Here is a 14215-nt window from a genome sequence, read left to right as displayed (position 1 = left end):
GAGCAGCTCACTTTGAAGAAACTTTACCCAATAGCACCCTCTTTTGGAAAAGGCAGTAAACTGATAACCAGAGGACTTAACTCTCCCCTCTTATGTCCCTGCACTTTATTCAACTTTGCTGGTTAGCAAATCACTCAAAGGGTGATTGTAAGGATGAAATGAACTGTGATGTCATTCAAAAAGTTAATAAATACAAGACGTTACTATTGTTAAGGGCTCAAAACACCATAATCTGATTCTGTAGATTTGAGTTACTTACACACCAAATATTTATTGAACATCTATGAAACTATGTGTAAGAATGTATACTGTGGGAAGAGTGTGAAATAAATGGCATCGTTCCTACCCACTGGTGACCTTACACTTCACTGGGTGGGAGAAAGTGTAAAGCAGCTCAACAATTACAAATACCCCTAAGTAAAATACAAGTGCCCTATCAAAGACTCAAAATATTATGCAGGTTCAAAGGAAAAACATCACACTAGGGTTTGATTTTGGATTTGAGGAGTGGGGTGCTAAACAAATAATTCATCATTAAGTGCTATTTGAAGAATAGGCGGGATTAACAGAAAAACAGTGGGCCCGAATCATGACAGTCTAACCTGGTTTTGAAAAAAGGAGCAACAAGACCACAGCCCTACCTACCGAACGTTATTCTGCAGTTATTATGAATGGTAAACAAAAATAGGCAGAGATTAGAAACTATTTCAATTAGAGAAAATAAGGGCCTGAAAACTGAAAGGAAAGATGATCAATCTTATAGACTACGGATGTTTTGCTATTTCTGCCAATGTGAAACACATACACAAATGTTCACTCACTGTTTTAATTCTCATTTTAAACAAGTTCTTCTTCTGAGTCTGAAGGTACAATAATACATCCTACAAAGGGGGTAAGGAGTTCACCCTCAGAAATACTATCTCTACTGGCCTATATTCTCTTTGCAGAGATAATATCTACTATATCCTTATATTTCCCTCAGCACCATACACAGTAAAAAGATAAAAAGATGCACATACAACTAAAGGGAAGATAAATGGACATGATTTTTTTGGAAGATTATTTGGCAGTACATTTCAATCATTTTAAAAACAGCCTTTCAATCAGAATTTCCATTTCTCAAAATTTACACTAAGGAAATAATCTGTCATCAACACAAAAATACCTATTTTGGGTTATCAAAACAGCACACTTAGGCTTCCCTGGTGGCACAGTACTTAAGAATCCACCTGACAATGCAGGGGACACATGTTCGAGTCCTGGTCCGGGAAGATCCCACATGCCACGGAGCAACTAAGCCCGTGTGCTACAACTACTGAGCCTGCGCTCTAGAGCCCACGAGCCACAGCTACTGAGCCCACGTGCCACAACTACTGAAGCCCGCGTGCCTAGAGCCCGTGCTCTACAACAAGAGAAGCCACCGCAGTGAGAAGCCCGCGCACCGCAACAAAGAGTAGCCACCACTCGCAGCAACGAAGACCCAATGCAGCCAAAAATAAAATAAATTTATATAAAAAACAAAACAAAAACAAAACAGCACTCTTAGTAATTCTGAAAAGTTGAAACACTCTAAATGTCCAATAATAAATGAGTGTGTTAAAGAAATTATGGCAAATCCAAATAATGGTATACTATGCAGCCATAAATGATATTGCAGGAACATATGGCTTAACGTGTACTCATATTCATATTATTAACTGATAGAAGCAGGTTACAAAACAGTATAAATAGTATGATCTCAATTTTGCTTTAAGAAAATAATTTGTAATATATACACACGTATACAGAAGCATACAAAGGCACAAAAAAAGATTATCTCTGGATGAGTGAGTCTGTGGCTTTATGTTCTTTAGGTTTATGTGACTTTCCTGAAGTGGAAAATATGTTTTTGTAATAAGAAAAAAAAAAACAACACATTTTATTGAGAGAAATAAAATTTAAAAATATATAAGCAGGGACCTGGTCACTCAAAAGTTCTAACAAGCCAGGAGTTAATTCACATTGACCTAGGCCTTTCCCTTGCTACTTCCTTTACTCTCTCCTTTCTAATATCCAAACTTTGTTCAACCTTAGATCACTTGATTAAAAATTAAATCACATAAATTAAATTAGTTCTTGGGGAGCCTGACAACGCTAATTAAATCAGTCAGAATTTAAGTCTAGCCTCCTAAAATGATGAGAAGCAATTATCTAGGATAACAATTAAGATTTGGAGAAACCTCAGTTTGAATGCCAGATCTGGATAAGGGTTACAAACCCAAGTGTGACACCTACATGTGCACTTTGCGTGCCTGACCTTGGGAAGGTTATTAAACCTCTTTACCCTTAGTTTCTTAGTCTGTAAAATGGAGATAATGAATTTTGTGAGAATAAAATAAGGTAGCATATGAAAAATTCTGAGTCTGACACTCAGGAAGTATTTAATTAATGTTAATACTAAAAAAAAAAAAAAAAAAGAAAAAAGAAAAAAAAGAAAAAGTTACCTTGCATTTTCCATTGCATTAGAGGATGAAACTAGCTTCTCCTCCAATACTGTTACTTTCTTTCTTAACTTAGCCTCTCTATCTTCTGCAGCCAAAACTTCACGGGTGTAAGAATCTTCTGATTCTAAAAGATGGTTACGCAATCTCTCTAGCTCCTGGTTCAAGCGTAATTCTTTGTCACGTAAATGTTGAACCTAGGTAGAGGACATTTCTTTTATTTTTCTTCCATAAAATGCTCCCCCTTTCCCCTCCTACAAGCCACTCTGTTATCAAATCTTTCCCCATTATTGAAGTGTATTAATTGTATACTAATTTCTCATACTGCAAGATATATTTATGCTAAGAAAAAAGGCTCCTGAAATCATCTTGAATATTCATTTGGAAGGTTTACTTTGTAAGATCTCATTCCCTGTGGCTATAATGGAAAATGGAATTGTACAAAGTACTAGGCTTTTTGTGACAGGCCACTTTTTTAGTAAATCTCATTTTTTTCATACTTTGTGGGTAGGAAATTTTTCTTATATCCAAGATATGCCATCTTTTTCTTTTCTTGAGGTATAATTTAATTTCAGGTATGAAACATAATGATTAGATCATGGTTTTTGCTTGAGAACTGAAACAATGCACTTTGGGAGATCAAAATCCTACTAAAGCGCATCAGAGTAAGACTAAGAAAAAATCACCTAAGAGAAATTCATGTTAATTGATAATCTTTATAGTTTTCTTATTTAAGAGTTATTAGACGTAAGTGTTTGAATCACTATTTCTTTAAAGTGAAAGTATACCTCATTCTGTACAGCCGTGTTTTCCATTTGTTTCTGTTTCAGGGCCAACATGACTTGATCTCTCTCCTGCTGAAAGATAACTGTCTTCTCCTGCATTGACTTAACTGCATTTAAAAGTTGATTTAACTCCCCAGTCTTGCCCTTTTGGAAAGAAATAACTTTAGCTTTAAAGAAAAACACATTTTAAAAAAGACATTTCTTCATTAAATAATTTAAAAATTCAGTTAACTATGTCAAGGTCATCCAAAACAAGGAAAGTCTGAGAAACCATCACAGTCTAAAGGAGCCTAAAGAGACATGACAACTAACTATAATGTATCCTGGATGGGACATTGAACAAGAAAAGGACATATGCTAAAAAATTAAGAAAATTCAAATAAACTAGTAATGTATCTATAAAGGTTCATTAGTTGTTGCCAATGTACCACAGTAACATAAGATGTTAATAAAAATAAGGGAAACAGGGTGTGAGGTATATGGGAATGCTGTACTATCTTTCCAACTTTTCTAATAATCTGAAACAATTCTTAAAGAAAAAGTTTATTTAAAATGCTTTAAAAAGAACTCAAAAGACACAATCTCTTCAAACTTACCCTACACAACAAAGCATACACAAACCCCCAAATCACCCAAAAGTAAGTATGTGTGTGTGTGTATGTGTGTGTGTGTGTGTGTGTGTGTCTATTCATCAGGCATATGCAACTGTTGTTAGGGAAAGTAACTGTGGAGTTGCTGGCACAGGAGAAAAAGGGAAGTCATTTCACATGCACAACCTATTTTAAAAGAACATTTTGGCAACAATTTAACAAAAGCAACTCTAGAATGTTATCTTGCTAAGACTGTTAGGAAAATTTATTCCTGAATGCCTTCCATACAAGAACAATATATTAAAGACGGCAGGAAAAAAAAGATAACCTTTCATTGCAGAAGTAAGGCCATGAATTTAAGATGATAGCTAGAATTCTAAAAAGCGCAAAAAAGTGTCAGACTGTTTACAGCCAATTCTTTTCTCTGTTTGAAAAGTGCCTATCGTCTGAATCTATTTATAGATTGGTATCATTTTTACATTTTCATGTAAACTTCCCATTTCTTTAAGAATATATAACACGTCCCCCAGGACAAATCATTGAAACCAGAACATAAAACCATCTGTTCCTTTTATCTCAACACCCCTTCCTGGAAAAGAAGGCCAATATTTTCCAAACAGTTTTTCAGTTCAACATTTTTTTCATATTAGAGAAATGCTTGACAATTAAAGAGCTGAAGATCTCCTGTTGAAAACACTCCTGTCTCCCTAAAGAAAAATGTTGTTACATTCAAAATAAAGGTATTCTTCAATTATATAGAGTATTATAAGAAATCAATTAGTTTATGCCAATTACCCTCAAGTAATACAATACTTAAGTACAACTTAACTAACTTAGGAAAGCTTCCTGAAAGGTAGGTGAGCCTTAATTAAATGTGTACACTTTGGATCTATAAATGTCAATGAAATAGAATTAGACTGTACAAGATGCTAAAACTACAATAGGTAAAAACATATAAAAAGAATACTTTATTGTCCTCCTCTCCTCCATTATACTCTTACAAGCCCTAAGATGCTACACCCAATTTTGGCTAGTGAGCAATAGAAAGCTTCTACCCTCTACCAGTCTTTTTCATACTGAACATAGATCAGTACCCTGAGAAGCTGAGAAGCTATTCCTGAAAGGAGGAGCACAAGCCAATACACCAGTGTACCTATTTAATCAGATGACAAAGAAGGGGGAAATGAGAAATGAGGCAAGACTTCTCTTATCGAGTGAAAACTACATCAAGCATTCACAAACTTTAATCGAGACTCTTAAAAGAGAATTTAATTGGTGAAAGAAGTTAAATCATTTTGTATCTTGTGCCCGGCAGCATGTAAACACTCAAGAAGCAGTTGCTGAATATTCCATTGTTCTGCCTCATTTCTTTGCTAAATTTCCACCACTAGGAGTATAGAAATAAGAGTAAAAAGGCACTACATCAAAAGAGCCCATAGCTTTGATCACAGCATGATGTATTGGGTCTTCAATACATTCTTATCAAAATCTAATATCAACTGAATGTAAACATTTAAATATATCAAAACTACTGACACTTTTAACCAATACAACCTTCCTTTTTATGGGTGAATAAACAAACCAATAAAGTCAAAACACACCCAAAGTCACACAATGACACAACTGGGATTAGAATATTTATTGAGTCTACTTATGTGAAAAGTACTATTCACAGCTAACGCTTTTCAAATACTAGGCTGTGAATGATTCATAAAAATCAATTTAATGGGTCATCCAGCACTTCCTTTTTTTAAGAGAGCATCACATGTAGTAAGGGTAATTTCTGATTCCTGAAACTTTTGTTTCAGTTTTACACACACACACACACACACACACACACACGTGCTTATTGTGTCACAATATAAAATGTATTTCGTACTTCAGAGCATTGTCAAAGATGTAGCATGTATTTCACAGAGAGTCCCTTTATATAAAAGAGCCTCTAAAACCAGCAGTTACTGAAATATGCCTAAAATGTGATTAAACTGCAGTAACCTCAAAGTTCTTATATCACATTTCTATTTTCTAAAGAAAAACATTAACTGCTTCGAAATTTTTTCTACTTAGATGGTAAAAAAAAATTAATCTAGAACTAAAAATATTTGGAAATATCTAGTAATTTGGGGGAGAAACTTGCAGATGCCTCTGAGGAAAATTTATTTTGAATTAATCTCAATATCTTGAAATAAATATTTCTAAATGAACAAATGCATCTTCCCCTTCAAAGAACATCAATAAAGTAGCACACTAAAAAATCTCCTCCACCCCAAACTTCCCTCCACAACATGCCATCCAGAACATACCTGCTCTTTTTCTTTCAGTAGATGCTCAAAAGCCAGAGCCTTCTCCTTCAATGAATGGCATTCAAACTCTTTTTCTCGAAGCATCATAGAAAACTTCATATTAGTCTCCTGTAATGCTTGATATTCTGTTTCCTTTTCCCTGGATGTTTCTATTATTTTTTCATTTTCCCCTTTTAGTTTACAAATGTCCATTTCTAAGATTAACGTTCTCTCCTTCAGGTTTGTTACTGCCTGCCTCAAAAGTTCATTTTCATTCACCTTGTTAGTGAAATTTTCATTCAAAGAAAGTAACTGATCACTTTTGGCTTTGATTAAGAGGTCTTTTTCCTTAAGTGACATTTGTAAGATATCTTGTTTCTCCTTGAGCTGCTTAATTTCTGAATCAGTTTGTTCGTGTTCTTTTCTTTCTAGCTCTGAGGAAGCAGCAATCGAATCAGACAATCTGTGATTATTTTCCTGGAGAGTTCTAATTGTTGCATCTTTTTCCTGCAGTGATTTTCTTAGCTCTTCTATTTCTTGTTTAGAAGACTCACTCAATACATCAGACTTAATTGTTCTAAGAGACTCTGCTGACTGGGAAGTAAGCGACGATCCAGAAGAGAGCTGAGGTGAAATAATATCAAGCTTTCCTAAAAGAAGATCTTTGGTATTGCAAAGCTGCCCTATGCTGTGCTGAACTTGTGCTAATTCCTGCCCAAAATTTTTGAGTTTGGTTTCATTCTGCTCGTAACTTTGGATGAGGCCAGTATAGTTCACTTGCAATTTAGAGTTGTTATCACTGTCGACCAGAACTTGTGCCTGAAGCTGATGGAGCTCCTCCTGCAGCTGGGCTGACTCGTGTTGCATATTTTGCACTGTAGTCATTACCTGCTGTTTCCACTCTTCCATTTTCTTTACTTGTTGTTTTAACTTATCGCGTTCCTGTAGAAGCTCCTCGAACTGATTACTATTAACACCTCCAACCTCATTTTCAGTGTTGGATGTTTGTAAAACTGTCAATAAGGTCTGACATTTCTGACTTAATGCATCTATTTCAATGTCTTTTTCTCGAATGATACGTGATAAATTCTGAATAGTTTCTCTAAACATATCTTGGCCACTACTTTCAAACCTTGTGGACAATTTTTTATTTTCATCTTGCAGCTTATTGAGAGCTGCTTCTTTTGCAGCAACTATATCCATCATCTTGTGATATTCTGTTTTTAGATGGCTATTTTCCCTAGTCTTCTCACTCAAAACAGCTAGTACCTGTTCTCGTTCCATAGCATAGGCCTGCAGCTGCTGTTGAAGGTAAACAACATCCTGGGGGTAGGAAGCTGTAGAAATTCGAGCATGAAGAGCTTGTATCTCCAAATCTTTCTGCTGGATAATCTGAGTTAGTTTACCAACCTCATCTCTGGAAAGCTGATCAATCTGTTTAGTTAGAGATATATTCTTTTCATTCAGAAGTTTAATCTCCAATTCTCGTTCTTTTATTCCTTTTACTAATCTTTCGGTTTCAGCTTTAGATAAATCATGCTTTTCACTTCCATTTTCTATATTAAGGCCCTGAACTTTTGTTTCTTGAAAAATAACAGAATTCTCTGTTTGAACGTCCTGTCTTTCTTCATGCAACTGGGTTTTGATTTGTTCAATTGTTTTTTGCAAACTCTTAATTTCCTCATCTTTCTCTAAAAAGAGCTGGGTGTGTGTGGCGTTCATTTGCTCATGCTGGTATCTAAACTCATCCATTTCCTTCTTCTGCTCCTGTAAAGACTGAAGCAGCTGTATTTTACTCTGGTTTTGATCTTCAATTATCTTTTGATGATGTTTTATTTCCTCTTTAAGATTATCCTTTAATATATTCAGCTGATTCACCTCAGATTCTAGCTCTGTAATACTATCAAGGGTTTTAGGCTCAGCCACAGGTGCAGCTCGACTCTGCTGTTCCCTGAGTCGTTCCAACTCTTCTTTCAGATGATTGTTTTCTTCTTTCATGGATCCAAGACTTCTGTCTTTTTCCTCTATGGTTTGCCTTAAATTTTCATTTTTTCTTAAGGCCTGAGTATATTTATCTAATTCCTCCTGAAGCTCTGAACTTCTTTCTTTAAGTTTTTCAATAAAAATTTCATTCTCATTTACAAGTTGGGTCAATTGCTTCTGCTCTTCTAAGCTAGATGACAAAATTTTCTTAGTTTCCTTATGATCAGTATCCATCTGCTTGATATTCTTTTTGAGTTCTGCTATTTCAAAGTCTTTCTCTTGATTGAGTTTAATTAAATGTTCATGGTCCAGCTGTAAAGCAGAGATACTCAAATTATGTGCATTGGACAGTTCTTCCATGGTTTGCTCATACTTGTTTGTTTCTTCCAACAGCCTCTTCTCAGCCCGACACAATTCTGCATCTAACTGTTCTTTCTCGATTTTTAGAGCCTCCACAATCGCGTTTTTTTCCTGAGAAATCTGATTGTTACCAGCAATAGACTCTTCCAACTGATGTCTTACATTTTCACATGCTAAATTCAACTTTTCATTTTCCATTTTGAGATCAAAAGCAACTTTCTTTAAATTTTCATTGAGCTGTTCTATTTCTGAAAGATTTTGCCTTAAGTTTCTGACTTCGGCTTCCCTTTCTTTAAGTAAGTCATCCTTAAAATTACTGTTAGAGTCTCGATTAAGAAGAGACTGCGTTATTAACTCATCCCTGACTCTAGAAAGCTCCTCCTCCTTTTGTTTAATACGTTCCTGAAGTTCAAAGTTCTCCTTCTGGATGTTTAAATTTTTTGTGTGCAATTTATTTAGCTGATCTACTAAATCTGCTACTTTATCCTCAAGCTTCTGCTTGGTTAAATGTAAATCACTTACTACCAGTTCACTTTGAATTAACTTTTCTTTCTGCACGTCTAACTCTTTAGTAATGTTCATTTTATCATTTTCAAGTTGATGAACTCTCTTTTTTTCATCATTTAGATCTTTTTTCAGTTTACTGATGACATTATCTCCCTCGTTTTCTTGTTTTGATAGCTGATCTTTGATCAAAATCATGTGCTGAAAGAAAAATTAATTTGCATGGTAACTTTAAAACATTCTCTCATTTTAGTACCTAAAGGAAACTTTATAAAATGTCACACATAATAGAAGAATAATCCTCAGACATTTCTAATCCTTCTAATTTTGTTGGGAACTTTTAAAAAATTCCCAACAAAATTATTTATTAATTATCTTACAGCAAATCTATTTAATTGTTTTAGAGATTAGAACTTAAAAGCAAAGAAGATAAATGATATATGTTATATCATATATATAAACGATAAGTGATATTTTCAACTCTTAAACACTGAAGCAGGGAGACAACAAGCTACAGCCCATGGGCCAAATCACACCTGCACCTGTTTTTGTAAGTAAATTCTTATTGGAACAGAGCCAGGCTCGTTCATTTACATATGACAACAACAGAGCTGAGTAGCTGCAACTGCAACTACATGGCCTGCAAAACCAAAGATATTTACTATCTAACACTTTACAAAAAAAGTTTGCCAACCTCTACAACTTGAGCATCAATTAACTAAAATATTGATTAAATCACCGAAATTAAATCACGCCAGTTTTGCTTATTAATCCAGTGTTCAGTCTACTGAGTAGAACATGCTGCTGCGCTGTCTTTAATATATCATAAAATATAATTTAATAAAATATATTGTTACCTTTGTAGCCTCTTGGTTCTGTTTATCCAATTCTTCTAACTCAGCTATTAGTATTTCCTTTTCAGTAATGCTCTGATTGAGTTCTTGTTCCTTTGCCTCCAAATTACGTCTTAAATCACATAATTCTGAATCCAAATCCATGTCCCTTGCAGCTGTACTTTTAATTACTTCATATTCATTGTTCAATTTTGAAAGTGATATTTGCAGTTCTTCCTTAAATGAAAAAAAGGAAAAAAAACAACACATACTATCAACTAGAAGAAGAGACACCAAAAGATTAAAAATATACATATATAAGCAAAACTTGGGAATGTATTTTTAGATGCTCTGTGTTGGAAACATTATTGAATAATACCTCAGCACTAATACATAAAATTCAACAAGCCACAGCCTTCATTCATGTACAATTTTATTTGCAGCTTCAAGCAAAACATTTCTATAGTCCTAGACAAGATGCAACAACTGTAAGTTTGTCCTCCACCTCCAACTTCTTTACACAAAAACTTTCCCATTTGAGAGCCTTCCCACTCCCACTCCCACTCCCACTCTCACTGCTGCTTCCCTTCCGTCTCCTCCTTCCCCCCAACACACATACTTTTCAAAACGTCCGGAGCCTTCCAGCTCCCTTCACTTCCATCCCTAGCGTCCCTAACGTCACCACCAACAGCCCCAGGCAAAAATGTAAACTATCGATACTCATTTGCTCTGAAGTTTGTCCTCTCTAATTAGAAAATAAAAGGCTTCTTTTCCCTCATAAAAGTAATTTCCCTTGTAACTGGCTTCTGTCAGAACATGAAACCTTTTCTTGACCCAAGAAAGAACCCTCCTTTCCTTCCTTTACCTTCTAACCTAAGCAGACTAGGTTCCCCTCTCTAACCTAACATTCCTAAAGATACACCTGTATGTGATTTTTTAAAGCACATTTTATGTTCTGTTCTATTTGTATTTAATGGTTTTCCTCCAAAATCCCAGACATGGGACAGTTCTCTATGCTTCAACATTATTTCAACCTCTGAATATGATGTTTGTGATAAACCCTCTATCACTGTAAAGACATCTTTCATTGACAGAGATTTTTAAAAGCAAACTTCTATGGAATCTATTTTAAAGTAAATAAGAATCTCAAATTTTCATAAGCAATCTAACATATACCTTACAAAAGAAACCAATGAAAACTATATTAGAACATCTGCCTTACAATTCTCATTCCCTTCCAATTCAAAAGTTTATTCTGAACCGCAACTGAAAGATGGAAATATCATTCTCTTATGCCTTTCTAGAGTTATCTGTTCAATTAAGAGAACCACAGGGACTTCCCTGGTGACGCAGTGGTTAAGACTCCACGCTCCCCATGCAGTGGGCCCGGCTTCGATCCCTGGTCAGGAAACTAGATCCCACATGCATGCCGCAACTAAGAGTTCACATGCCACAACTAAGAAGCCCGCCTGCCGCAACTAAGACCTGGCACAACCAAATAAATAAATAAATATTTTTTAAAAATTAAAAAAAAAAAAGAGAACCACAAAAGGGACTTCCCTGGTGGTCCAGTGGTTAAGACTCTGCGCTCCCTCTGCAAGGGGTGCAAGTTCGATCCCTGGTCAGGGAACTAAGATCCCACATGCCGTGCAGTGTGGCCAAAAATAAACAAACAAACAAATAATAAATAAATAAAATAAAATTCTAAGAAGAGAACCACAAAATTTTTTGTCATGTGGATCTTAAGAATACACATGACCAGGACTTCCCTGGTGGTGTAGTGGTTAAGAATCCGCCTGCCAATACAGGGGACACAGGTTCGATCCCTGATCCGGGAAGACCCCACATGCCATGGAGCAACTAAGCCCGTGCACCACAACTACTGAGCCTGCGCTCTTGAGCCTGCAAGCCACAACTACTGAGCCCAAGAGTCACAACTACTGAAGCCTGAGCACCTACAGCCCGTGCTCCGCAACAAGAGAAGCCACCGCAATGAGAAGCCTGCATACGGCAACCAAGAGTAGCCCCCACTCGCCACGACTAGAGAAAGCCCGTGCACAGCAACAAAGACCCAACGCAGGCAATACATAAATAAATAAATAAAATAAAATATTAAAAAAAAAAAAAAAGAATGCACATGACCTTGCAGGTATTTTTGGCATTCTTAACCAGTGAGCAGACCCATAGCAGACACAATTCAAGCAAGAGTTGCAGTGGATTACCTAACGTCAAAAGAAAGGAGAAACAGCTAATTGGGAATAGCTACAGAATCCAAAATTATCATGAGGAGGTTACAGGCCCTATCAGAATACATGCAGAGATTTGCAAACTACAAAATACACTTAGACCAGTCAGAGAAAGGAATAACTGAATGAGCTGAATGCAATGGAAGCAGAAAAGAACAGAGGAAACATATATAATATAGTAATTAAAAAATGACTGGAAGACACTACCGGCATTTAGTGGGTAGAAAAAGTGGGGGCAAGGAACCTACAATGCAGAGTACACAACTAAGAATTCTCCCACCTGAATGCCAATAGTGCCCCTTTGAGAAACACTGCCTATGTACTAATGTGCAAGGATACTGAAAATATAATATTAAGGTATGTATGAACAGTATATATAGTATGCTAATATTTGTATTTTTTTAAAGATATTTATATATATAAAATCATATATGCATAGATATAGTCTGGAAAGATACACAAGAAACTGGTAAGCAAGAACACCTCTGAGGAAGAGACCAACCAACAGAAGTGTGACGGATACTATATTTGTACTGTCTGAAGTTTTTCAGGATGTATTACTGAACATATACATCAGGAAATATGTGTTACTTTTTTAAAAATTAAGATTTGAAATTGAGTTGAGACACTGGCCTGTAATTATAATAAATAATACCAGCTTACAACTGTTCTACATTTAAGAAGCTGCCTTAACCAAGGACTTACCCCCCCAAGTGGTACAAACATAAAAATACCTTTCCCCATTTCCAACATTGCATTACAGAATCTTATTCCACCCTCGCAACCAGTATACATATTTCTACCACTGAGAATGTCCCTCTTTACCTCTCACCATTAAGAAATTCCTGTCCACCACAGCAGACATATTTGGGGGCATATAAGTAGTATATAGTTACTATAGTATGCCACTCCAGACTCCCGACCCACCTGTGTATGTTGCTGCTGACAGGACCTCATCTGAAACCAAAACAGAGCCTTTACCTATCTTTTCTGCTCATATCTGTATGCTTACTGGCTTATCTTTAAACATAAACCCTAGCCAGCCTCTCATACTCTGAACCTTGCCCAAGTACTTCAACCTGGCCTGACCAGCATCAATGAGATCAGCTTTATCCTCAGGACTCTCAAGAACTAAATACTCCATTTTGATAAAAACTGGCCCTTAGCTATGACCTACAATTTTAATTCTGCCCCCATATTTATTGCACCCACCTTTTCTTGATTCAGTAATGAATTCTCTTTTTCTAAAACTTGGACATGCATTTTAAGTTTCAGATTGTCTTCGGCAAGATTGTTATCCTATAAAAATGTTAAAACACTGTGTTTTCAAATAACAAGAAATTTAAAGTTTACAAAAAAGCAGGCAAGCTATACAATTGTGCATTTCTACTCTTCAGTGATATATAAAAATTATAAGCATAAAACACTGGACCATCTAAAACCAGTCATTTTATAGACATTCTTAAAGAGGATTTCTTTATTATATTTGAAAAAATTATGTAAATACATTCACAAAATAACTTGTAATCATTTAAAAAAAAAAAAAAAAACTCCTTGAATTCTTTAAGGGAAATCAATATGCATTCCTCACTTTGGTAGAGGATCTGCTTCCACTGTCTACACATATATATCATTTGTTAAATTAATCTTCAAAGAAATATACTTGCATTTTTCAATTATGTACTTTTAAAATTATGTCAATTTATGATGCAAAAAGTTTCTGTTACTAATCAGCAAACATAAAATTACTAAGATGAAAGTTCCTTGGATAAGTTCACATGAATTGTAAAAACACAAAATAAGTAATTATAAATAATCAAAATCCTTTTTCTTGGTAAACCGAGAAAGCTTGGTAAAAGCTTTCTCTCTTAAAAATTAGTTTACCTGGTTTAAATTACTCAGTCTCTTTATTTCATTTTCAGCATCTGTAAAAACAACAATGGATCTGACATTAAAATTCTTTAAAATAACTTAATAATTATCTCCTATACTAAATTCACAAATGAAATCCAATTAAAATGTTATTTATAAGCATAATTAGCAAGCCCTAACAGTGAAATGTATTTTTGCTATTTTGTATTTCTATTTTGACTATACCAAAGAAGTCATAATATAAATGTCAGTCAGAAACTATGTTAAAATCCAATTCTAT

General features: G+C 35.2%; 1 protein-coding gene across 7 annotated transcripts in view; it reads right to left on the bottom strand.

The window, feature by feature from the left end:
• The window catches only part of TRIP11 (thyroid hormone receptor interactor 11), a 68051-nt gene that overhangs the window by 28459 nt on the left and 25377 nt on the right, over positions 1-14215 (bottom strand). For all 7 annotated transcript variants that reach the window (XR_014260951.1, XM_082451181.1, XM_082451179.1 and 4 more), the window contains 6 exons: positions 13948-13988; positions 13276-13362; positions 9842-10054; positions 6159-9185; positions 3269-3409; positions 2484-2677 (listed from right to left, as the gene is read on the bottom strand). Coding sequence is in view for 6 of the 7 variants with exons in the window: in XM_082451181.1 (XP_082307307.1) it covers positions 2484-2677; positions 3269-3409; positions 6159-9185; positions 9842-10054; positions 13276-13362; positions 13948-13988 (3703 nt within the window). In the remaining variant the exon portion in view is untranslated. The remainder of the gene's footprint in view (positions 1-2483; positions 2678-3268; positions 3410-6158; positions 9186-9841; positions 10055-13275; positions 13363-13947; positions 13989-14215) is intronic.

This window comes from Balaenoptera physalus (genome assembly GCF_965194825.1).
Source record: "Balaenoptera physalus genome assembly, chromosome: 2".
In the NCBI taxonomy this organism is placed as follows: Eukaryota; Metazoa; Chordata; class Mammalia; order Artiodactyla; family Balaenopteridae; genus Balaenoptera; species Balaenoptera physalus.
Note: the sequence above shows the minus strand (reverse complement) of the source record. Positions and strands in the feature narration are given on the sequence as shown.